Below are 27,132 nucleotides of genomic sequence, written 5' to 3'. Positions count from 1 at the left end.
AGATTGGTGAGTAAAATCAGAGATCATGGCATTGGGGGCAGGGTTTCAACATGGATAGAAAACTGGTTGGCAGATAGAAAGCAAAGGGTAGCAGTGAATGGGTGTTTCTCAGACTGGCTGGAGGTGACTAGTGGGGTACCACAGGGCTCTGTATTGGGACCACAGCTCTTTACGATTTATGTCAATGATTTAGATGAGGGCATTGAAAACTATATCAGCAAGTTTGCTGACGATACTAAACTGGGTGGCAGTGTGACATGCGAAGAGGACGTTAGGAGAATACAGGGAGACTTGGATAGGCTGAGTGAGTGGGCAGATACTTGGCAGATGTCATTCAATGTGAATAAGTGTGAAGTTATCCACTTTGGAAGCTGGAACAAGAGGGCAGAGTATTGTCTGAACGGTGTCGAGTTAGGTAAGGGAGAAATGCAAAGAGACCTAGGAGTCCTAGTTCACCAGTCAATGAAGGTGAATGAGCAAGTGCAACAGGCAGTGAAGAGGGCAAATGGAATGTTGGCCTTTGTTACAAGGGGAATTGAATACAAGAGCAAGGATGTTCTTTTGCATTTGTACAGGGCCCTGGTGAGACCACGCCTGGAATATTGTGTACAGTTTTGGTCTCCAGGTTTAAGGAAGGACATTCTGGCAATTGAGGAAGTGCAGCGTAGATTCACTAGGTTGATTCCTGGGATGGCAGGGCTGTCTTACGCAGAGAGATTGGAGAGATTGGGCTTGTACACGCTGGAATTGAGGAGATTGAGAGGGGATCTGATTGAAACGTTTAAGATAATTAAAGGATTTGATAGGATTGAGGCAGGAAATATGTTCCAGATGTTGGGAGAGTCCAGTACCAGAGGGCATGGATTGAGAATAAGAGGTCAGTTATTTAAAACAGAGTTGAGGAAGAGCTTCTTCTCCCAGAGAGTTGTGGAGGTGTGGAATGCACTGCCTCGGAAGACGGTGGAGGCCAATTCTCTGGATGCTTTCAAGAAGGAGCTGGATAGATATCTGATGGATAGGGGAATCAAGGGATATGGGGACAAGGCAGGGACTGGGTATTGATAGTGAATGATCAGCCATGATCTCAGAATGGCGGTGCAGACTCGAGGGGCCGAATGGTCTACTTCTGCACCTATTGTCTATTAACTCTGATTGCAAACAAACCATCTACAAAATCCTTTCTGTGGACGTATGATCAAAACTTCTCAAATCAGAAAAATTAGTGCCTGAGTGGTAATCTTTCAATGGGAGAAGTCTTAATTGAATACAGACAGTCCCTGGGTTACGTACAAGTTCCATTCTTGAGTCTGTCTTTAAGTCAGATTTGAATGTAAGTCAGAACAAGTACATCCAGTATTATTTAGCGTCAGTTCATCAGTTTGTCTTAGTATACAGTATATATTTTACCTTTCCATGCATATAAAACACTTAAGAAATGTATGCATTCCAATAATTAAACCACTGCGTTGCTTAGTAATAATTGTAGCTTTCATAGGGGCAGGGCGTTTCACATGTTCCATTATTCTCACTTTATCCATTATCTTTTAAAATTGTTCCAATCGTTGACCGACTATAGCCTAACGCTTTTCCAATGACGGATGATGTTTCACCTCTTTCCAAATGCTTTATTATTTCCACTTTACTTTCAATCGCGATCGCTTCCCGTCAATGGAACTGAAACACTGTGGGCGGTGGGTCCCGAGCTCCGCTGGCTCCCGAGGTCCACTGGGTCCTAAGGACCACCGCACTGAGACAGGCTGAATGGGACAAGTGGGGGCTGTGCTGGACTTGGGTATTTGATCTTTCACAATGTTCCGCGTGGGTATTTAAACTGGAAGCGGCAGTGTTTTTTTTATGAGGTCAAGATGCGAGCTTGACATCAACCCAGCACGGATGGTATGGGAGTCACTGGATTGACATCAACCCGGCACGGGAGCAGCCTGTCACTGGATTGAACTCACTGATCTCACTGCGCCACCAGCCGACTGGAATGGGGGGTGGGGGTGGGGTCAGGGTGAACCTTACTAACAAAAATTTAAGCCAAATACAAAGTTAAACATCCAACGTAGTGTCAATGGCAACGACTTAAAATGACGGATGGTGTCGCGATCTGACTTAAAATGACAAACGGCGTCACGATCTGACTTAAAATGGCAGACGGCGTTCTCCTTCCTCAGTTTGTAAGTACAAGTTGTCTGTAAGTCAGACATTTGTAACTTGGGGACTACCTGTACTTGTGTTAATTTAGGACTTAAGACACTGTAGTTGGAGATTTCAATGCTGGAGGAGGAGAGAGATATCTTTTGAGCATGTTGACGTAAAAAGGAGAGTATTTTAAATGCCTCAGCAGGAATAATACTGGATGAACCCTAGGGTGAGATGTGACCCCAACTACCTTAAAGAGTGAGGAAAGAGGTTACTGGGATCCTGCTGCAGATGAGCTCAGCATGGGTGTATGAAGCAGCACTAATGCAGATGTAAATGTAGCACAGAAAGAATTGGGGAGCATTACCCCAGAAGGCTTGAAACATGGACTGTTCCACATAGCCAACGAAAAGGCAGGCATGAACAAGAGAAAACCTGCAAATCGGAGAATGTACAAACTCCTTCGAGACAGTGGCACAAAAATGTTTTGTCTTTTCCTTTTCCCACAGATACTGCCTGATCTGATATGTATTTACAGGATTTTCTGTTTTTATTTCACCTTTTAGAAACATACTTGTACACATTAGACTTTCAGGGCACCCTGAGGAAATGAATATTATGGCTTACAGCCATAATTGCTAGCTTTTAATTGGAGTTCACTTTTTAAAAATGCTAGTGTTTTTATATCATTCATTTAAAGAATAATAGTCATGGTGTGAATAATCCTGAATTAGGGCCGGTAATTCCTTCAAAATGAACAACAAAGAATGCATTGGAGGAAATTAGTTTTAATAAAGACTTACATGTGTTGTGAGTGTGGCCTGGCTGTCAAGTCAAGTAGTTGTGAGAGCTCCTGTAATGGCATTTGCTAGACTTTCCCACCTCCAACAGCCAATTTAGACTTTTTATTGAACATTTGTACCTTTCAAGTTGCTTTTGAGTTCAGAGTTAGAGTTTTTTTTGTGAGGCAAATTAACTTTTCTCCCTGGAGCAGAAAATATAGATGCACTATATCCTGGAGCACCTATATAGATGCAGCGCCCTCAGGAGTATAAAGTTCTGTATATGTTGGCGGGTGCAGATTATTAAACAGTGATCCAATAGTCGTAGAAGGTTGTCTTTCAGAAAAGAATGTCTCTGGAATAGTTTTTAAGTATTGTCACTGTTTTGATATATTTGTTCTGTGAAATGTTCTACTCAATATATCGATCCGTTTCTGCTTGAAAGATTTGCTTTTCCACTTAAGTTTAAGTTCTCACACAAGTGAAGCTGGACTTCAGTGCATATATAATATGGTAAAGGACTCAACCAGTGATTAAAAATAGCTTACTTTTAATCTAACCATGATTGCCTTTGGAGCACCACTCTGGGGAACTTTCTTTGTTTTGGTGCACATTTGAATTTCCCTCACCCAATTTCCCTTGGGATCAATAAAGTATGTCTGCTGTCTGAATATTCAAATTCAGTCAGAAAGATAAGGTAAGGCAATTGATGATGCTTATAGTATTTATAAGAAAGGACAGTCCAGAACAATTGCAAGGCAGAGAAAGCTGTTCAAAGAATGGACAGATTAAAATCCCATTTCCAGCTTCATAGGCTGGAGCGTAGTTGAGCTGATACAAAGAGAGCAAAGACAGTTTCTTTGATAAACAATGCAGTCTCTTCATTTTGTCGTAGAATATTTTTTTGACAGTTTTACCTTTGGAATTCTGATACTACCGCCATTTTTATTTTATGGCAGACTATTATTAAGCAGGAGAGAATGGCTCTGGGGAAACTCAGAAACGATGAAGCATTGGGACCGGATAGTGCGAACCCCAAGGTCCTGAAGGAGAGTGCTGAGCAGCTGTGTGGAGTTCTCCAGCACATTTTCAATCTGAGTTTCAGCCTGGAAAGGGTCCCGACTGTGTGGTCCCAGTACCCATGAAGGGCTGAATGAAATTCTTGAATGACTACTGTCCAATGGCCCTGTCCTCACACATCATGAAGACCCTAGAGAGGCTGGTCATGGCTCATCTCTGACCCTTGGTCAGATCAGCCCTTGATCCCTTGCAATTTGCCTGCAGGAGCACATTGGAGTTGATGATGCTGTCATCTACCTGCTGAACAGAGCCTGCTCCCATTTGGATAAGCAGGGCAGCACTGTGAGGACCATGTTTTTTGATTTTTCCAGTGGCTACAATACCATAAAGCCCTCATTGTGGGGGAAAAGTTCTGTTCAATGCAAATTAGTACTTCCATTGCATCCTGTATAATGGACTACTTGACTGGCAGACCCCAGTTTCTGTGGCTTCAGAGCTGTGTGTCAGGCACGGTGCTAGACAGCACTGGGATTCCACAGGGAATTGTATTGGTTCCCTTCCTGTTTACCCTGTATAACTCAGACTTTAGATACATCACTGAGTCATGTCATCTGCGGAGATTGTCTGATGACTCATCGATTGCTGGGTATATAAAGGGAGGATGGGAGGATGAATACTGGTGGAGGACTTTGCTAAATGCTGCAAGCTGAACAATCTGCAACTCAACATCTGTAAGATAAAGGAGATGGTGATGGACTTTAGGAAGACTAAGCCTGCATGGCTCCCTGTTACTACTGATGTTGAAGACTTGCATGTGGTGATGACCCCCCAAATGCCTCGGGATGCATGCATGTCAGACTTGAGTGCAGCACCAACACAGAAGCTGAATACCTGAAGGGCCAGAGTAACCTCTACTTCCTGAGGAGACTGAGGTCCTTTAATTATGCAAGCCTCTCCCTCACATGTTCCACCAGCCTGTTTTTGCCAGTACAGTCTTCTATGAGATGGTGTGTTGGGGCAATGGCATCAACACGGGTGATGTCAAAAGGCTGAATAAACTGATTAGAAAGGCTGGCTCTGTTGTAGGAGTCAAACTGGAGACTGGTAGAACAAAGGACCCTAAGGAAAATCCTGGCAATTCTGGACAATGCTTCTCACCCTCTGCATGCCTCCTTGGCTGAACAGAGGAGCACCTTTAGTAATAGCCTAAGACAACTGTGTTGCTCCAAAGAGCACTATATGAGGTCATTCTTACTCTCAGCCATTAGGCTCTATAATGAGTCAACCTATAACCAGAGAAGTGATGACCCCCTCCTGTTAGACTGTGGTTGCTTACTTTTTCTTCTTTCTACTTCTTTTCTAATATTTATATCCGTGCACTTGTAATTTCCTTTGGGATCAATAAAGTATATACCTGTCTATCTATTACTATCAATATCATTAATTTCCTGATTCTTCTTTCTATGAATGTCTAGTTAAAGGAATACCAATACACAGAATTGGGTTGGTTTTGACTGGCCAATGCTAATTCTGTTGTTAACATTAAACACATATTGCTTTTCCTTGCTCCGTGATGGGAATGTGAATTATCTCAGACATGCAAAGAAGTAACCTGCGCGATGAGAGAGAAGTGGTTCTCAGACACAGGCTTTTGAGAAAGTTTTGTGTGACAGGCTTATTTGCAAGTAGATGTTCTAAGTTCTGTATGTTTAGATAGAGACATGAATGTGAGGGAAATGGAAGGATAAGGATATTTTGTTGGCAGTTGGCCATTTGATTACCAATTTAATTGGCTTAGCACAACTTTGGTCCACGTTCATAGATCCTTCAAAGTTGTCACGCAAGTTGGTAAGGTGGTAACGAAGGCACGTGATGTGTTGCCCTTCACTAACCGGAGATTGAGTTCAGGAGCTGCGAGGTAATGTTACAGTCCCATAAAACTCTGGTTAGACCACACTTTCAGTAGGATGTTCATTTCTGGTCATGTTTCAGCAAGGATGTAAAAGCTTTACAGAGGGTGCAATGGAGATTTACCAGAATGGTGCCTGGATTAGACATGTCCTGTGAAGAAAGGCTGAGCGAGCTGCGGATTCCTCCCCTGGAGTGAAGTTGGATGAGAAATGACTTACTAGAGGTGTATGAGATGATAAGAGGAATTGATAGAATGGACTTGCAGTGCCTTTTTCCCAGGGTGGTAATGGCACTTACGAGAGGATGTTATTTTTAAGGTGATTGGAAGAAAGTACAGGGGAGAAGTCAGAGGTACTTTTTTAGACAGTGGTAAGTGCATGCAATGCACTGCAAGCTGGTTGTGGAGGCAGATACATTAGGGACATTTAAGAGAATCTTAAATGAAAGCAAAATGGAGGGCTATGTGAGAGAGACATATTAGGATGGTCTTAGAGTAGGTTAACAGGTTAGCATGCAGTTGCAGGCTGAATGGCCTGTACTGTGCTGTTCTATGTGGGCTGAAGGGTCTGATTTGTTCTACATTCTGTGTTCAATAATCCATGGTATTCTGTCGTTAAACACAATAGTAATTTAGAAAATCCGATTCTTTTCCCCTTTATGCACCACCCATAATTGACTTGTGATCCTTACTTAGGTAAATGTTTATGTACTTAGTTTTACTAAAGATATACTAGCCCTCGGGTTAATCTAACATTTTAATGTTAAGCAAGCCAATTGAAATGAATTCTATAAATGGAACCAAAAACGAGCAAACCAGTTTATTTGACAATGTGAAATATTGTTGCTTTTAGAAGATTACTTCTTGCAGATCTCTTGAAGATTAATTTTGTACGCAGTTGAAGCTTGAAGATTTTTTTTCCCAATTTGATTATTGCTATTTGTCCTTAAGAGATGCTGTGAACCGCTGCTGTAACATGGTTGTTTTGATGCGTCTGAGTGGCTTATTAGGACATTTTTGAGGACATTGCAACAAGTCAGCTCACTGCTGTCAACCTGGAGTCACAGACTAGATTTCCTGCATGCCAGGACGTGAGTCAACTATTTGGGTTTTCATCACAATGTATCATTTTGAGTTGTTTGTTACTGGGGACAGGTTCATTTAATTCTAATTTCTTTGATTAACTGAATTTAACTTCCAGAGCTGCTGAAGTGGTCTCTGGATGTTTGGTCAGCCTTCTGGATTCAGGTTTGATAATTTATCCCCCTTTGTCACTACCTTGCCATAGGTAAGATACCAGAATTGATTTTGATTTCAGGTAGTAATTAGCTGATTCAGTCAGGAACTATTTCTGTTTATTATTTATGACTTCAGCTGGGGAGTAAGCATTCAGGTATTTTAGGAGAGTAACACATACTGAGCATTCTAATTCACTTTTTGACTAATAATATGGTAGTGATCAACTGTGTAGATATTGAGCTCTGGCAAGAAATCCAGGAGTGAAGGAGATTTTTTCCAACCTACTATCGTTGTATGAAAAGCACGACAGTACATTTAAAAGTATTTGATCGAACACAGCCATCCTTTGGTATTTCTTTTTAAGTGGTGCCGTTTCATAGTAAGTACTTACTCTGGTAAGTAGTCGTTACAGAACTGAATTGTTTTTGTGATTTGAACTCGTTATTTAACTACTTCAATTTTTTTAAAGATGGAAATTAGTGACAGATCAGTGAGAAGTGGAATCTACAGTCAGCAGGCTTTGCTTCAAAGTGAGTTCTGTAAGTGTGCACACAAGCAACAGTCAGCACAGAGATTGCACGTCCTGTGATGTCACAACACACATTGCCTTGGAACTGAGAGATCTCAGCTCACCTACTTCAATACATAGCGAGCACTCATGCTTCAGAGTGAATGAATACAAGGCTAAAAATTATCCTAATGGCTGAAACAAAAAGTTACAACAAACAAATGCAAAACTTAAAAAGACTGCTACTTTTAAGTTGATGCTTAACATCAACAGGTAGGTCCTGTTTAAATGTTTTCCATACCATACTTAATTGTTATAACCTTCAAAACTGGTTCACAATTGTTTCCAAGTGAATAACTTAATCATGTCAAGCAAAGGACAAATAGGGAATCGGAAATGGTGATTAAAATGATTTCTCATTTCATAATAGTATGTTTGTGTCAGGGAAGATAGCTGTTATTTTCAATTCCCTATCCTCTTTAATGTTTCCTGAGAAACTGATTTTTGTTGCCCATCTTTGTAGTTCTTTATCTATCCAGATGGTAACAAAGCAGCACGTGTTCTGAATTTTTACCCACAGATAAAATAAGCAAACACTGTACTGTATTTCATAAAGCTATGGAGATAATTCTTTCATTAACAAACACTCTTTACATTTGGGGAAAATGAGTCATGTGAGTTCAGATCAATTAAAAATGTTTTTCTTTTAATAAAAAGCCAAAGTGAAGTTTGACTTTGCAAGTGGTAGTGTAACAGTGAACAAAGCCACAAATTCAGTAGATTTGCACAGTTGTTGGATGGGGCAAAGAAGAGTGACTGTGTCAGGACTAAAACCCTTTAATTTGTCATTCCAAACAATTGTATGTAGATAAAACAACACAGTTTGCTTGAGGTTTTATTACACTTTCATGTTCCTTTCTGTATCCATTTGTTGAAATGGCTGCAGAGCACATTGGACCTTCCCACCTCCTGCACAACAGGAAGAACATTTGTGAGTTCAGTAGAGGTTAAATATATTTATGTTTTATTGCAGAATTAAGAAATATTTAACTTTGCATCTTCAGTATACCAGTGGTAATTTTAAAGATAAACATTAGCTTTAGTTGTCACCTGTACATTGAAAGTTGCAGTGAAATGCACGGTTCAAGGATGAACAGGGGAAGGCATACAAATGTTACCACACTTCGCAGCACCAATATAGTTTACTCACAACTTACCTATATATCTCTGGAATGTCGGAAGAAACTGGAGCACCTGGAGGAAATCCACACAGTCTCGGTGAGAGTGTACTAACTCCTTGCAAACTGTGTCAGGAATTGAACCCTGGACCTTGTACTAGGCACCATGGTACTATTATTATTGATGGAGTTTCTAATCAGTAGTCATTTTTTGTTTGTTATTGGGGGAGGGGGAATGATTGAGAAAAGTTCCAGTTGTGGGGTATTGATTTAAATACGCTGCTGACATTTGAGTTGATATTTAATCCAAATTAACTGGATAAACGAGTTTCTCATGCTTTAGTTTAAAGGGGTTTTCAGAGAGTCAATCTCATGCCCAATGTGTGTGCTTTCACAGTAAAAAATAGCACAGGCAACTCCAAGACTAAATGGGATGGGCTTACTTTTCATGACAATGACTGTATTGTAATTTTCCATAAAGCAAAGACATGTCAACACCATGTGCATCAAGTGGCGGGAGTTTAAAAAAGAATAAATTTTGCATTGTTTTATTTACTTTTTTTCACTCAACTTCCATGAGAGCAAAATTAATTCTCTATTCCAACTTTTTGGGTAACAATTTGGGAATTTTGTAAGGGTGCACTTCCATTACCTATATATCTTTAATGTGTGTGTGGGTGAGGGGGTGGAGTTTGCCTCTACACTATGTTACATAAGAGTTGATAATCTGTCTCGTGCAGACTCGGTTATGAACAAAACTTCCCTCGTATGTGCATTCTTCAAGGGGCATAAGTAACATATGATGAAAGACTAGAAATCATTAAATACATTTGAGAACTTTCATGGTGTTAAATATTATTGAAGAAGAAGAAGAATCCTTGGATGATTCATTTTTCACTTACATCAAGGCTAATTTGTATCTGACCTTCATGTGATCCCTGAATTGCAGTGACTTGAATAATCACTTCAAACTGCCCTTTGACTTAGATTTGGTGGCAACTTGGCAGTGGAAGTTTCAGATTAGTTTAACAGTTAATAAGAAAGTAGTTCATAGCAACACTTGTAAACAATCAAACTCTCGTTGCTATGATCCCTTGTACTGAGCTCCCTCACAAACTTCATTGTCCAGAAACCTGTAGTTTCTCTTTGCCCATCCTAGCAAGTCACTTAACTTTAAGTACATGAATTATATCAAACTTTTGTTCTTGAAAGGCTATATTCCTAGCCTGTGGACTTTTAAAAAAATGTTTTTATCTTTTTAATTCTATTTTGTATTCACATAAGACCCTCATTTACATCTTTAAGTGTGTCGATGAGAACTCTGAGTTTCCAGCTGTTTGATACTTCATCCTTCTTCCCATTTTGACGACGATCTGTGACATCCTGAACTGTTCCAATAAAATCCAATGCAAGGTTAAGGAACAGCATGTCATCTTTCACCCAGGCATATCATGGCCCTTAGGGCTAAATATTAGATGGCAACAATTTCAGTTAACCACCCTTTCCTGCTTGGGTGAGGACTGGCCAGCTGTAGCATTAACTCGATATTTCTTTCTCCGTACTTGCTTCCTGATCTGCTGGGCATTTCCAATTATCTTCTTTTGGCTCAAGCAATTTTGAGAGGCCTAACCTGTTTTAATGAATGAGAGGAGGCCGAGTATGTTTAAGAGCATCAGACATGGGAGAATAATTAGGCCATTTGGCCCATCGAGTCTTCTCTGCCATTCCATCATGGCTGATTTATCACCCCCCCCCCAACCCAATTCTCCTGCTACCTCCCCATAACCTTTGACACCCTGTCAACCACTATTTTAAATATACTCAATTACTTGTCCTCCACAGCTGTCCATGGCAATGAATTTTACAAGCAATTGAGATCCCCCCCTCATTCCCATTGAGTACAGGCCCAAAGCCGTCCAACACTCTTCATATCCTTTCATTTTTGGAGTCATTCTCGTGAACCTTCTCTGGATTCCCTACAATGTCAACACATCCATTCATAATAAGGGGTCCAGAAATGCTCAGAATACTTGAAGTGAGATCTGACCAATGCCTTGTAAAGCCTCAACAATTCATCCATGCTTTTATATTCTAGTCTCTGAAAATTAATGTTGAAATTTCATTTGCTTTTCTTACCACCAACTCAACCTGCAAGTTAACCATTCCTGCAAAAGTACTCCCAAGTCCCTCTGCACCTCTGATTTTTGAATTTTCTCTTCCATCTAGAAAATAGTCTGTGTCTCTATTCCTTCTACCAAAGTGTATGACCATGTATTTCCCTGCACTCTAATCTGCCATTTCTTTGCCCTTTTTCCTAATCTGTTTAAATCTTTCTGCAGACTTCCTGCTTCCTCAAAACTATAAACCCCTCCACCTATCTTTGTATCACCTTCGCATCAAAGCCATCAATTCCGTCACTGAATCACTGCCGTATGACATAAAGGAGCAGTACCAATACCGACCCCTGCGGAATATCACTAGTGACTGGCAGGCAACCAGAGAAGGAACCCTTTATTTCCACTGTTTGCCTTCTGCCAGTCAGCCAGTCCTCTATCCATGCTAGTATCGAGAAATAAATTGATGGATAGAAATGGCAATCACTGGTCTAGTTTGCTCTGCTTATGTGATGTGCGAAATCAGGGTAGGCCAAGTTAATCCATATGGCAGAAATGAGGGCTAGAAGTACATTTATTCCAATATAATGAATTAAACAGGTAAGGCAGTTGAGCTGAGCACCTGGTTTAAAGCATATAGCTATGATATTTTAGCCATCATAGAAACTTAGTTGAGAGAAGGGCAGACCATCGGTGCTGTGATTAGTGAGTTTGTAGGTGAGTTGTAGATAGTCAGGAAAGGTGGCAAAGGACACCTTTACATCTTGCTGTATAGGTCACCGATCACCTTCAAGCTGGTCTCTTTCCCATCACCCCACCTTTTTATTCTGGCATCTTCCCTCTTCCTTCTCAGGAATGTAGTGATAGTTTTGGGGACAGCGCAGGAGTTGTGAGTCATGTTAGGGTTTAGGGACAGGGATGAAGGAGAGTTAGAGGTCATGGGCAATAAATGAAGAGTCAGAGCCAGGGGATGATGTTTGGAGCTCACGTCCCAATGTCATTGATCCCAGAGGTTGAGTCTACAAGTGCTGAGGAGACCAGCGATCCCCAGCTCGGCCACCTGCAGAACCCAGAACCTGGATTGGAGCACCGTACTGGCAGGAGTCGTGAGGACCGGTGACCGACACAGGGCACCAGGGTCGAAGGAACGTGGAAGTCTGAAAGTTGACGTCCAAAGGCCAAATCCATGATTGTCAAGCCCTGAGGTCAAGGCCCAAAGGTCAAACTAGCTTTCGGAGATTCCGAGGGTTAATACCCAGAGGTCAGTAAAGTACAGAGGGCAAAGCCGAATGTCAATATCTCGAGCTCAGCAGGGCTGGAGGTGGAGACCAAAGGTCAAAGTCGGCAGGTTGGCTTGTCCGAAAGTCAGAAGCCCAATGTTTGCAAGTCCAGTATTGAGGACTGGAGGCCCAGAGGAGGCATGTTCTGGGTTTGAAGGCCTGTTTGTGTGTGAGTGGGCAGGAAAGGATTAGCTTTGGGTTACTTGGAGGCACATGAATAAATTAGGCCAAAGTTACATGGTTTATTAAAGGGGAAATGTTGCTTGACAAATCTGTTGGAATCCTTTGAGTCGGTGAATGTTGATTACTTGGATTTTTGACAAGGTGCTGCACATGAGACTGCTTAACAAGTTAAGAGCTCGTGGTATTGCAGGAAAGATTCTAACATGGATATTAGATAGGCTGGCTGGCAGAAGCGTGGGGGAACAGGGGGCCTTTTCAGGTTAGCTACCAGTGACTAGTGGTGTTTCACAGGAATCAATGTTGGGACTGCTTCCTTTCGTGTTGCATGTCAGTGATTGGATGAAGAAATTGATGACTTTGTGGCCAAATTTGTGGACAATATGAAGATAGGTGGCAGGGAAGGTAGTATTAAGGAAGCAGGTGTCTGCAGAAGGACTTAAACAGATTGGGGTAATGGACAAAGAAGTGGTAGATGGAATCTAATGTAGAGAATCTAATGTTGACAGAAAGAATAAAGGTGGGGACTATTTTCTAAATGAGAAATTTCAAAAATCAGAGGTGCAAGGGGACTTGGGAGAACTTGTGCACAATTCCCTAAAGGTTAACTTGCAGATTGAGTTGCTAGTAAGGGAGGCAAATGCAATATTAGCAAAGCAAGGATGTCATGCTGAAGCTTTATCAGGCCTTGGTCAGGCTGCACTTGGAATATTGTGAGCCATTCTGGGCCCCTTATCTAAAAGATGTGCTAGCACTGGAGAGAGTCCAGGGGAGGGTCATGGAAATGATCTCACGAACAAAATATGAGGAGCATTTGATAGTGCCTGTACTCACTGGAGTTTAGAAGAATGAGGGAAGATCTCATTGTAACCTATCAAATGTTGAAAGGTCTGGATAAAGTGGATGTGGAGAGGATGTTTCCTCTCGTGGGGGAGTCTAGGACCAGAGGGCACAGCCTCAGAATTGAGGGATGTACATTTAGAACACAGATGAGGAAAAATTTCTTTAGCTGGAGGGTAATAAATCTGTGAAATATATTCATATACCCAAGTCATTGGGTATATTTAAGCCAGAAGTTGATAGCTTCTTTCATTCCTTAACAAATTTAGCCAGCTTTCCGGATACAAACTTAATTTACAGAAGAGCAAACTCTTTCCAATAAATAGAGAAGTACAATTATTAGAATTTCATAACCTCCCTTTCAAAGTAGTAAATAATCAATTTGCTTACCTTGGCATTACAGTAACAAGAAATTATAAGCGTCTTTTTGGAGAAAATTTCACTCATCTTTTAAATCATACAAAACAGAGTTTAGCACAGTGGTTACCCTTGTCCATGTCTCTGATAGGTCAAATTAATGTTGTTAAAATGTATATCCTTCCTAAATTTTTATACTTATTTCGATCTTTACCAATTTTTATTTCTAAAGCTTTTTTGACTCGTTAGATTCTATTATTTCATCCTATCTACGGAAGGGCAACCATCCTAGACTAAATAAAGCTCATCTTAAAAAACTTAAAAGAGTAGGTGGTATGGCCTTGCCCAATTTTCATTTATATTACTGGGTAGCCAACATACGTTGTCTTATCTTTTGATCTTACTTTTATAATCAGTCTGACTGCCCAATATGGGTGGCAATGGAGTTGAACTAGAATCTCTCCATCTCCGCACTTCTTTGCCATTTCCCTAAATCAGTTGTTAATCTGGTTATCAGACACACTCTGAGAATATGGGCTCAGTTCAGAAAACATAATGGGCTTAACGGTTTTTCTCTCTCTAGTCCTATTCTACATAATCATCTTTTTCAGCCTTCTATGCAGGATTTAACATTTCTAGATTGGCACAGAAAGAGCATTAGGTGTTTTGAAGATCTTTTCATAGATAAGCACTTTGCAACTTTTGAACAATTGTCTGTAAAGTTTGGCCGACCTAACACTCATTTCTTTAGATATCTCCAAATTAGACATTTTATCAACCCTTTAATACCAAACTTTCCTGAGTTACCCACTAAAAATGTTGTGGATTTGCTTCTTCGTATGAATCTACTGGGTAAAGGTTTAATTTGCATTATTCGAGATATGCTAGCATTGTTGAGGTGAGTCCCCTTTGACAAAATTAAAACTGCCTGGGAGCACGATTTAAATTTTCCTTTGTCCGACGAGGTTTGGGATTCAGTTCTCAAGTCAGTTAATTCAACTTCTCTGTGTGCTCACCACTACTTTTTACAGTTCAAGGTGGTACACAGGGCTCATATGTCTAAAACTAAATTGTCACGGTTCTATCCTGATATTAGCCCCTGTTGTGATAAGTGCAAAGGGGGTGAGGCTTCTCTTATTCATATGTATTGGGCTTGTCCTAGCTGGAGAGATGTCTTTTTAACTTTATCCCATATATTTAATTGCTACTTGAAACCTAACCCTCTGATTGCTCTTTTCGGCACTTCGGGAGAAGCTGACATGCATTTAACTCCAACTACATTGTCTTTTGCCTCTCTTTTGGCCAGACGTGCAGTCCTTCTTAGGTGGAGAGATGCTGCCCCACCCACCCAATGCTCAATGGCTCAGAGATACTATGTCCTGCTTAGACCTTGCAAAGATGCATTATTCACTTCTTAATTCAGATATAAAGTTCCAAGAGGTGTGGGATCCTTTTCTTGTATATTTTTATAAATCCCATATAGGTTAAGGATATATCCCTCCATGTTTTTCTTTTGCATTTAAATCCCTTACTTCCAGTTTCTTACGGTTAAGATTTATGTTTTTTTTTGATGCGCTAACATATTACAGTTTAGGTAGTAGGCAATATACCTTCTTTTTATAAATACAGCTCTGTGGTGATAAAAGTTCTGATTAACTTTTTTATATATCTTAAGGTTGGCTTGGATTTGGGTAGTGGGAGGGTGGGGTGGTAACTAACTTGTATGATTCTACTATGGGTGCTTTTTCTTAATTGTTATGAACTATACATTTGATATGTTTGTTTTGCACTGTATAAACCTCTTTATTTACTTTTTTTTTTGCTTGTGGCATTGTAGAAACTCCTAAACAAATTAATTAAAAAAATTAATAGCTTCTTGATTAATCAGGGAGTCAAAGGTTATAGGGAGAAGGCAGGAGAATGAAGTTGAGAGGGATAGTAAATCAGCCATTATGGAATGGATGAGTAGTCTCGATGGACCAAATGGTCTAATTCTGCTCCTGTGCATTATGGTCTGATAAATTTTTATTGAATAAAGTCTTTCGGGTATCAACCCTTTTTGCCAAGCGTTTTAAAATTTTCATGGGGCAATCTAGCACAACTCATTTTTAGAGTTCTGTTTTCTTTGGCGAACAGGTACATTTTCAAAGCAATTTTATATTTCCAGAGATGAGGGGGTTGGAGTATGAGGAGAGATTGAATCCCTTGGGACTGTACTCACTGGAATTCAAAAGAATGAAAGGAGATCTTATAGAAATATACAAAATTATGAAAAGGATAGATAAGATAGAGGCAGGAAAGCTGTTTCCACTGCTAAGTGAGTCTAGAACTAGGGGATATAGCCTCAAGATTAGAATGAGTAAATTTAGGGTGGAGATGAGGAAGAACTGCTTTTCCCAGAGTGTGTTGAATCTGTGGAATTGTTTGCTCAATGAAGTAGTAGAGACTACCTCAGTAAATGTGGTTAAGGGAAGGTTGGATGGATTTTTGCATAGTAGGGGAATTAAGGGTTATGGGGTAAAGCAGTTAGGTGGAGATTAGTCCATGGCCAGATCTGCCATGATTTTATTGGCACAAGCTCGGCAGGGTATAGCCAACTCCTGCTCCTATTGCTTATGTAGGACAGTTTGTGGCTTGTTAATGTTCTGACAGCACCGAGGAGGGTAAAAGCTCAATGTGATTAACGACTAGAATGTGTAGTTGCCTTATTACATATCAGTTTTTCTAACATCATGCTGCTTCCAGTATATCTGGTCAAATGAGTAGTAAGGAACTAAAATCAACTGACTAAATTTGGGTGAATGGTGAAATCTGTTCTTTTTTCCAAGCTGGGGATTTCACCTAAGCTTTCTCTTCCTGAAACTGCCGATGTTGCCCTGAGTTCACATTGTGGTGAGCAATCTGATAATTGCTCTGCTAAATTTATCTCTCAATATTTCATTTATTAAACCTTACAAAATAGAATGTTATTGTACAGGAGATTAACCTGTGTGGCACATTCTGAGAGAGGAAACTTAACCAGATAGTTTCTGTTTTTGAAACTGCTCTGGTAAATGGTATCATCAAATAAAGTTAAATGACATATTTTGAACTGCTTTAACCTAAAATATCCTTTTACTGCTTTTTACAATTTGCCTGCCCCAATTAATATTATTAGTAAGTAAATGAGCAGGAAACGATGCCTTTGCATGGCGAACATAAATGATTCCGGCTTTATCTATTCATTGAGAATTCATCAACACATTTTCTTAAATCTAATGTATTGATATTTCTTGAACTGACAAAGATTGTAATTTTCCACTTCTGAACATGATAAATGAAGATTCTATGAATTTTTAGAAGGCGTTTTAAAAAGGCTCTTATACAAGCATATCTCATGAAACAGAAAACTCGAGGTGACCTTGTGATGTGGGTTGTTAATTATTTGGACTATGGGAAATTAATTTAGCTGAGGTTTCTGGTGTCCTCCATGAGATTCATAGGGATTCACCCTACATCTCAGCTTTATGTCATATAGGTTTCTGGCCCTTGGGAAAATAGGCTGTTACTATCGGTGGTTTTGGATGATGCTAAGTCAAAACAGAAAACCTTGGAAATAATCAGCATGTCAGGCAGCATCTGTGGAAAGAGAAGCAATTAGTGTTTCAGCTTGAAGACCTTATGTTAGAGCTGGAACAGAGCTATGGTAATGTAGTGGTTAGCACAACACTATTACAGCTTAGGGCTTCAGAGTTCAATTCTTATGCTGTCTGTAAGGAGTTTATATGTTCCTTCCCTTGAATGTGTAAGGTCCCTCCTACATTCTAAAGAGGTGCTAGTAAGTAGGTTGATTGGCCATTGTGAATAATTCTGTGATTAGGCCGGGGTTAAATAGGTGGGTTGCTGGGAGGTGCAGCTTGTTAGGCTCGAAGGCCTGGTCCCTGCTGTATCTGTAAATCAATAAATAATTTTTTTAAAGTTAGCAGTGATGTGCGGAGTGATGGATTGGACAAAGAGAATATTCCTGATACGTGTGGCCAACCTGCCATAGGGATAAGATGCAAAAGATGCCATCTGGTTGATAGGCTAATGAAAGCAGAGGGGGAGAAAACAAAGGAGCATATTAAAGCTGGAAAATGCAGATCAGAGTATTAGGAAGTGCCCAATAGGTTGGTGGTGCCCGTAGAGATAAAGTGTTTAACCCATAGGCCTAAATGGTAAGGGTTCTTGATGAAGGATGCTGCTCTCCTGCCACACTACTCTTCGTAGATGTGCTCAGTGGTGGGGAGGGCTTTACCCATGATGGATTGGGCTGTATCGACTGCTTTTTGTAGGATTTCCCATTCGAGGGTCTTGGTGTTTCCATACCAGGTTGTGATGCAATCAGTCAGAATTACACTGCACATCCGTAGAAGTTTGTAAAAATTTTAGATGACATGCTGAATCTTCACGAACTTTTAAGTGAGTAGAGGTGCTGCCTTGCTTTCTTTGTAATGGCATTTATGTACTGGGCCCAGGGCAAGTCCTCTGAAATGATAATGCCAAGGAATTTTAAGTAGCTGACACTTTAAAACTCTGATCCCCTGACGAGGACTGACTCTTGAACCTTGGGTTTCCTCCGTTGTATTCAACAATTACCTCCTTGGGCTTGATGTCTTTGAGCAGTTGTTGTGGCACCACTAAACCAGATTTTCAATTTCCCTCCTGTTTGCAAATTTGTCACCACTTTTGATTTGGCCAGCAACGATGGATGGAAATGACTGTGCTACTTGTGGGTACCTTCAGATGGATGAACCCACGGAAAACATCTCTCCCACATGGAGTACCTGGCTGAGTACTAATGACCTTACTGAAGATATCACCAATATCTTTAACCTCTCACTTCAGCAATCTGAAGTATCCACCTGCTTCAAGCCCGTATCAGTTATAGTTTGTATGGACAGAGTTGCCAAGATGTATTGAGGGGCAAGCTGATGACGGCACACTTGAAAAATTAGTTACACGTTATCTAAGGAGTTTACCTTTTCTTGCAGTATCAGCTTGTATACAAGCAAATTTTTGAATCTAGTTTGAACCCAACTTTTTTCAGGTCAGCCAGTTCATTTGACACCAGTCAGCACTGTTGCTAATGACTCGGAGGGCCATTCTTAAAAATGTACTTCCGCCTTCAGGCAAAAAAGAAATGTGGAGTGAGCAAAGTTTCACAGTAAGTTTGGATTCAGAAGTGATAGAAATTAGGACATTTCACAATTGCAGAAAAAGGAACCCTAAGAAACAGGCAGTCGCAGCATTTGCAAGACGCGTGATTAGACTGCTTTAACATCAGCTTGTTTTATTGGAAGAAGACTCACTAAATGACTGATGTAAGGTTAGTGTGAATGTCTGACTGAGATAAGTTTAGTGTGAATATGTCAAAAGATGTATCTGTGAAGTATATCAGCTGCTTTCAGAGAAATTGAGCTATATGATATTATCTGTACTTTAGTGTGGAGTGGGTAAACTTCACCTTGCACAAATGTGCCCCATTAATCACTGGGTACATGACTACAGTTTGATTAAAAAGTCTTTGAAGTCACCGGGGAGAAAAACTGATACTCAATTATGTTTCTTCAAGTTTTTGTTAATGTAACATATTCAAAAAGCTTTGCTCTATATTTGTGTATTTTTAATTTGGAGAAATTGCACCATTAAGTTTTAAAACTTGCCTACAGTCTTGCTTTCTAGCTATTATTATTTTATGCTATTTTTGCTGGCCCTCTTTGAACTTTGCCTGTATCTAATCAGCTAGGAAAATCCATGGTACAGCTGGGTTTTCTACAATACAGGCTGTGTCCTGCTGATGCACAATTTGAGTTTTATAGTCATCTCTTGTTTAATGAAATCCTGAATGTAGATCTGGAGTCAGTTTCATCACAGGCCGTTATGAAATATGTGAAGCTGCATAAACACTAAATGAAGAGAGTTTTGAAGAAATATTCTAAAAACAGTACAGTAAAGTGCAAACAGTTCAGACCCAGTGACCTTGTAATCACCTGTTGCCAACGCAAGTATGCCGAAGGATCATTGCACAGCACACTAGTGCCTGTTTTAGTGTGGGCTTACCATAGCAAAAATCAGCAGTGACTGAGGCTTTGGGCATCAGGGAAGAGTTGATCTGTGGGAGGGAGTCTATAAAGTAGGGTGGGAAGGAGGGAAAGGGGCCTGAAGGAGAAGAGGTGAGATAGGGAGCCAATGTGAGTGGGGTTCTCAGCCTTGAGTGTGATCTACTTTGGAAGCAGAATTGTTTGAATGTTGTTCTGAGATTAACCAACAGGTCCATATCCGAGCAAGGTGACATGATTTTCTAAGCAATGCTCTGAATAAGTGATTGACGATTCAAGATTGTTTGATGTAATTTCCAGTAAACAGAGAACAACATAATTTTCTGTGGCCTCAGCTCTATGGCATTTATGATCTGTGACATTCAAATTTCCAGAGTGGAATAATCTGATCCAGTCATATTTGTAAACGTGCTCCATTTTAGAAATGATCAATCCTTCATCAATTTAACACTCCAAATAAAGAGCATCAGGCAAAAAAAAAGAACAGGGCTTTTTGGGTTGGTCTTTGTTCCTTTATGTGGAATCTAATTTTAAACTTGGAATACAGCTGCCGGGTGTGTACTGTGTTCTGTACGGCTCAGTATGTGTTTATTGCTTTCAAATTGAGGATGAATTCCAAGGTTGATCTCTCACAATCTTCTAAGAAAGTAAATGCAATTGGCTAGGACTCTGATATAGTATTTTCTTCTGTTTATTCTTGAACTAATTTTAATATTACACATTTAAAATTACACATAAAAGATGTTGGTGTGCCTATACATTTTATGCACACTTTGCAAGGAAGAATAACGTGAGACCTGTGTGACAGACAGACATACTTTATTGATGCTGAGGGAAATTGGGTTTCGTTACAGCCACACCAACCAAGAATAGTGAAGAAATATAGCAATATAAAATCATAATAGTAAGTTAATCATGCCTAGTGGAAATAAGTCCAGGACCAGCCTATTGGCTCAGGGTGTCTGACACTCCTAAGGAGGAGTTGTAAAGTTTGATGGCCGCAGGTAGGAATGACTTCCTGTGACGCTCAGTGTTACATCTCGGTGGAATGAGTCTCTGGCTGAATGTACTCCTGTGCCTAACCAGTACATTATGGAGTGGATGGGAGTCATTGTCCAAGATGGCATGAGACCCCACAATATCCAGCGACCATGCAATATCTTTCTTGGAGGCTGAGGTCAGTACATCCTTCAAAAGGATGAACCCTCGCAAGGTGTTAGGCCCTGACAGTGCACCCGGCCAAGAACTAAAACCCTGTGTTGACCAACTGGCTGGAGTGGAGGATATTCTCACTGCTGCACTCTGAAGTTCCCTCCTGCTTCAGAAGGGCAACAGTTATAACAGCGCCCATGAAGCGCAGGGCCTCAGTGATTATCACCCGAAGTGATAAAGTGATTCTAGTGTTGCAGCTCTGAGCAAGGACTTGGATCCACTGTGTTTCACCTACTGCTTCATGGGTCTACAGTGGGTGCACCCTCACTGGCTCTCCACTCTGCATTGGAGCACCGAGACAACAACAATACATACATCAAGCTGCTGTTCAATGATGCAGCTCAGCGTTAAACACTATCATCCCCTCAGTATTAATCACCAAGCTTCTAATCCCAAGACTGTGCCTCCCTCTTCAACTGGATCCTTGACTTCCTTACCAGGAGGCCATGATCACTGTAGATCAGTAATAACATCTCCTCGCTGACAATTAACACAGATGCACCTCAAGGATACTCGCTTAGCCCACTGCTCTATTCACTGTACGCTCATGACTGTGCAGCTAGGTGCATCTCAAATACCATATATAAACTTGCAGATGACAACACTTGTTGGCAGAATCTCAGATAGTAATGAGGCAGTGTAGAGGAGTGAGATAGATCAGCTAGTTGTGTGGTGTACTAACAACTGCCTTGAAGTGTCAGCAAGACTGAAAAAACGATCGTGAACTTGAAGAAGGGGAAGTCAGCAGAACACACACCAGTCCTCCTTGAGAAGTCAGTGGTAGAAAAGGTGAGCAGTTTCAAGTTCCTGGGCATCAACATCTCAGAGGATCTATCCTGAGCCTGACACATTGATGCAGTTGCAAGGAAGACATACCAGCAGCTATACTTCATTAGGAGTTTGAGAAGATTTGGTGTGTCACTGAAGACTGTCACTAATGTCTACAGTTATACCATGGAGAGAATTCTGACTGGTTGCATCACAGTCTTGTGTGGAAGCTTCAATACACTGGATGGAATGAGGCTGCAGAGAATTGTAGATTCAGCCATTCAGCATGGGCACAGGTCTCCCCACCATTACATCTTCAAAAGGCAGTGCCGTAAGAAAGTGGAGACCATTATTAAAGACACTCACTATCCAGGGCATAGAGTATATCCTCTTATTACTAACATTAGGTAGGAGGTACAGCAGCCTGGAGACCCACACTCAACATTTTGAAAACAGCTTCTCCCCCTCCATCATCAGATTTCTGTACAGTTCGTGAGCATGACCATGCTTTTCCTCTTTTGTATTATCTATCTGTCCATGTGGCTATCTATCAATCTAACTTTTTTTAAAATTTCTTGCACCATCTCAAAACGCCAAATTCACAATAAATGTTTGTGGTAATAAATCTGATTCTGACTTGATACCAGCAAATGAAGCAAAAGTTAGCCCTGATCGACATGGGATAATTTAAACAGACCCGAGGCTCAATCACATGATATAAACGAGATGGTGTTTAATTTGTGTGGAATATTTCAAGGTAAGGGTTTATAATGGCCGTGATCATGATTTTGAAGACAACAAAAAATTTCCCATCATAATCTGGGGTTCAAAATATCGTGGTCAGCTTCAGAGATCAGAGTCTTGAAAGCACAAAATGTAATCAGTGTCGTGGCTGGAATCACCAGGTAATAAGTACTGTTGCTGCATTCATAAATAGATCACAGCTTCAGTATGGAAATAATGACAGTATTTTCTTTAGGAACTAATAGAATCACAACTCAAATGTTAAAAAGTTTCTGAGGCTCAGATTTATATTAAAGATTTTTAAGTTTTCATTGCTTTAATGTTATAATACTAAGTTATCTAATGAAGCAATTTACGTCATCATTTTATGTAAGAATTAATTTTCTTTTGTCCTTTGTATTCCTTGTATAGTTTATATTTCTGCTTGGCAGCTGTAATATAGCCGACTCATTGTTTATCTGTTAAAGTCATGTTGGAATAATGATACTATCAAACATTTTTACTCTTATCAATCTTATGGAAGCCATAAATGGAATGAATAGGTCCTCCCTCTTGAAGAGGCAAGTACTTCCTCTGTTTCCATGGAGATGTGTAGCACGAAGTTTACTTTTACTTACTTGCTTCGTTTCATCAAGGTTAAAGTGGAATGTGTGCTTCCAGCAAAAGCACAAATTGTTAGTTCTGGAATAAAGGGAACAGGAAGCCAGAAACTGACCTCTCGTAAGATATTTGTGTATACTTTGCATCTGCTCTATAAAATGGTGAGGGAAGTGACATTTCTGAACCCATGGGCAGTGAATGTAATATTAGAGGAAAAGAGTGGTATTATAACTGTTTAAAAATTACGCCTTCCCTGTTTTAACCAAAAGTTATTACTACTTTAATAGCAGCTTTCCATGAAAAAGTTGACTACAGTGCAGCAATTTTTTCTTGTTTTGACAATACAATAATAGTATCCAACTTCTAGTTTCAACTTTAGCAGTTACGTCTACTGATAATAAAAGTAAATACCATGAAATTTGTTGATTCTTGAGAGAGGAGCACAGATACCACTGGCCAGATCAGAATTGGTTTGCTTATCTGGCAAAGAAACTGGAAAGGAAACAAATTTTGTGGGGAGATTGCTGCACCACAAGTGTGTGCTTCAGGACAGCTATGTCATAAGTTCAGTTAATCGGCACACTTGTCATAACAGTAGGGAGCAACTTCTGCGCTTTTTCAGGTAAAGTACATAAACCAGAACAGCTTTGTTGTATTTCTACTTTTGTTGGTGCCTCGGGATATGTTTAGCAGTCAGGTTGACAAACGTCCTTGAACTGCTTCTGCTCTGCTCATGTGGGGTTAAAATTTCATACAAGTGAGGATTATTCATTATCTGTGACACATGACCATGGTGTAAGCCTGTTAGAAGATCTTGCTGCGAGAACTGACTGAATTATGAGGTGGCAATTATGAGCTTTTTCTTCAATACAAAACATGGCTTCTATTTTGACAAACACAATTAGATAAGAAAATTGTTTTTTTATGATACAAGGATAGCTCAACATTCTCCCTTTTCTTTCTTTTACAGCCTGATACTTCGGATGCATTTGTAAGTCATGTGAACAGTCCGGTAGGTAATGTTTAATTTATTATTAACTCAAGCTTGTTGTAACAAGCAAAAAAAGCTAGCATGTTTTTTCTATAATGGCAACATCTGATTGCATTAAAGATATTTCCCCTTCTACTATTGTGCCTTATCTCTGCTAGTTTTATTATAAAAGGCCTTTTCATACAAAATTGGCTTTGTGCTGATTGGGTTTATTAGTTGGGAGTGCCTGGTGGGAAGTTATAGAACTTGATTAGAGAATATTTAATTGCACTTGATTTTGATCTTTTTATACTCCTGATCTTCATAGGTAGCCGTCAAATATAAAATTTCATTTCCACATCATTTTGAACAGATTGAAGGACCGACATTTTATTGGAATATGTCATTGTGCCATTTATGCTTAATGTGGTCTTTTTCATTGAACTTGCTGCTCAGGATCTCCTTAACGGGCTAGTTTTTAGCAAGCCTTAATTGCCTATATTAAGGCAAACTGTTGTTGATAGTTTCTGTAGATTGATAAGTTTTGGTTGAACAAAACAGATCAGAAAGCAGCAGCAGTGATAAATGGCCAGCATTATTTGTTTCTTCAATACCATGTGCCTATTTATTTCCGAAGGGCTCAACTGTGAGAAAGAAAATAGCAAGAGATTTGAATCAAAACTGTAGATACAGCTGTTAACTAACTAATCTCTTTAAAGATGTGCCTGTTCAATAGTGTGTACGTATTCATGTGTGTATCTCCCTAAGCAATTTCTCTAATATAATTCCCATTTCTTTTCTTCCCACCACCCCTTTTTTGCTAATTTAGTAGAATTATAAACAGAATTAATCTTGTGTCTTATTCTGTTTAATTTTTATATGGTGGGAGGAAGGAAATTTAGGATGCAAAGTATTTTTATTATTGCAAGTTCAGCTTGGCCATCTAAAATAAAAATGGTCTTCTGACCAATATTAAGAACTTACATTGTGAGATATTAAAAAATCTTGATGTTTCTCATGTGAACAAAAGTTTGTGGTTCAACACTTGCTTGATCTGACATACAGTATAATTATCAAAATCTTGTACCAAGATTGTGCAGAAGGGAATTTATCAACTGAGAGAAGTTGCTGATTGAAGTCTTCCTTCAGATTTCTACAGAACTTTTTGTATGCCTTCTTGGACAGAGGGAGTAGTGGATCCCCGTACTGGTTGTTTGAACTAAAAATTTGTTATCTTCTCTGAAAGATGCCTTTTCTGAGTACCAAGACTGGATGTATTGGATCTATTTTGTTATGTTTTAAATTGCAAATTGTAAATTTATTATGAATCACGGACAGTTTATTAAAATCATTGGTTTTAGATCCTCCATTATTTCTTTTTATGTAGTATTCCTACTAAATACAATCTCCATGACCACACCATCCCTGTTGATCTTGGGTATTTAACAATGTTGGCTAATAGCTTTGACCATTTGTCAGTACCATTGGTGTCAATCATTTTGGCTCTCATTGAATTGCATTTGGCAGACCCGATATTCAGGACAATTTAAAGTAGCAACTTACTGTTTGTGATTACCTGTCCCTAACTTACTGTGTGTTGCAAAGCAGGTTGTCATAAGTAAGACTGTTTTTCTTGATGTTTTATAAGTGGAAGTTATTTTTTATGTAACTGTTGGATTTCCAGTCACTCCTTTCTTACCTTGACATCAATTCTGATGAAAACGCATCACCCTGAAGATTAAAGCAGTTTCCTTCTCATTAAAATCTGTTAACATGCTGAGTAGCTCCAGCATTCCCTGATTTATTTCAGATTTCTGGCATGTGCGCTATTTTATTTTTTCATCATTCAATTCCATTTTGAAGTAAGTTTGCTAAGTGGTGTTCTGTGTTCAGACATTTTTTGTAGTTACCATTAAATCTGATGTTGTTACTATTTTTAAACTTTGCTGTTATTCCCCGGCTGACTCCCCTTTCATGATGATTTTCATATGTAGTTGAATTACAAAGAAGCTGTACTCTCTGCTGAAGGAAGCGTACAAGTAAGTTGGATCTGCCAGTTTAACCGAGTTAATTATGTTTTCATATACTGAATAATATAAAAAGTTATAGAATAAAATGAATGATATGTTGTACTCTGTAGAACTCACAGACGATATGGCAAATTCGGTATTATCTGGCAGGTTTTTAAAAAAGGCATGCAATGGTAGGGGATGCACAGCCAATCCTTAGTGCTGTGCCAGATAATTAAACTTCTGCTTTACATTTTTGGGGAGACAATTCTGTCTTTACTCAGCAGTTCCGCCTGTCATTAAGTGGGAACACAAGCACCTGTGTCATTCCCTTCAGTCTAAACTGAAAATACTAGATGCCGCCTGCCAGTGGTATTTTTAAAAATTTATATAGATATATATAAGACAGGTGTGGATAATTGGTCACATTGCAACCAATCTAAAAATACAGACCAAAGGGTGGAGAGGCCCATCTTCTCCCCACTTCTCACGGGAGGCCCACATGTCGAATCCTCTTCTGCTCTCGGTTGGAGCAGCAGCATCTGGCCTGCTTCCAGCTGCAGGCAGGGGTGCATAGCATCCCTCCACATCCCCTCCTGTGCCCCTCAGACCCTGCCCTTCCACCTCTGCTGGAGCAGGTGTGCGGCTACCATCTTGCACATCTGCCAAGGGAGCCATTTCCGTCTGACCACTGTCCCAAGTTTCCTGATCGCGCGGCCTTGAGGAAACTGGTTGCAGCATCAGCTCCGTGCAGCTTGTCCATGCCAACTCCAGTCCAGAAAGCCATTCCCTGTCTTTGTCACGGCTTCCAGATGGGATGCTGTTGTGCAGCGGTAGTGAGCACTGTGCCTGTGATTGTTGTACTTTTTACCTTGTACTTAATGCTTCCAATATAACATGTCGTTATTGGCCCTCCTATGTGGAACTCAGTGGATCCTTAAAGTAACATTGCATTGCTGTTCATATCATAGAAGCATTCATCATAGAAACAAGCCTTCAGCCCACTCCAGCTAACACCCTTTGCTTCTGCCCTCATTTCACAAACTTACAATAGCCATATGGAAGCTACAAGTGGTATTCCGCACCAAACTATAAACTTGCTTTTATCCTTTTACTCCAAAGAGCATGTTTGTTTGTAAATAGTGTCGTTAATGAACTGAAACATGTATTTGAAGAAGCTTAAATTAATGATATTTA

General features: G+C 39.9%; 1 protein-coding gene across 8 annotated transcripts in view; it reads left to right on the top strand.

Moving 5' to 3' along the window:
* LOC132395595 (tensin-3-like) overlaps positions 1–27,132 on the top strand; it is a 320,946-nt gene that overhangs the window by 111,004 nt on the left and 182,810 nt on the right. For 4 of the 8 annotated variants that reach the window (XM_059972423.1, XM_059972424.1, XM_059972425.1 and 1 more), the window contains 2 exons: positions 23,927–23,968; positions 25,921–25,965. In XM_059972423.1, coding sequence (XP_059828406.1) covers positions 23,927–23,968; positions 25,921–25,965 — 87 coding nt within the window. The remainder of the gene's footprint in view (positions 1–23,926; positions 23,969–25,920; positions 25,966–27,132) is intronic. The other 4 variants (XM_059972427.1, XM_059972422.1, XM_059972428.1 and 1 more) reach the window with 1 other exon arrangement.

This window comes from Hypanus sabinus, chromosome 6 (assembly GCF_030144855.1).
Source record: "Hypanus sabinus isolate sHypSab1 chromosome 6, sHypSab1.hap1, whole genome shotgun sequence".
Lineage (NCBI taxonomy): Eukaryota > Metazoa > Chordata > Chondrichthyes > Myliobatiformes > Dasyatidae > Hypanus > Hypanus sabinus.
The sequence above is the reverse complement of the archived record's forward strand: the minus strand, read 5'-3'. Positions and strand labels throughout refer to the sequence as shown.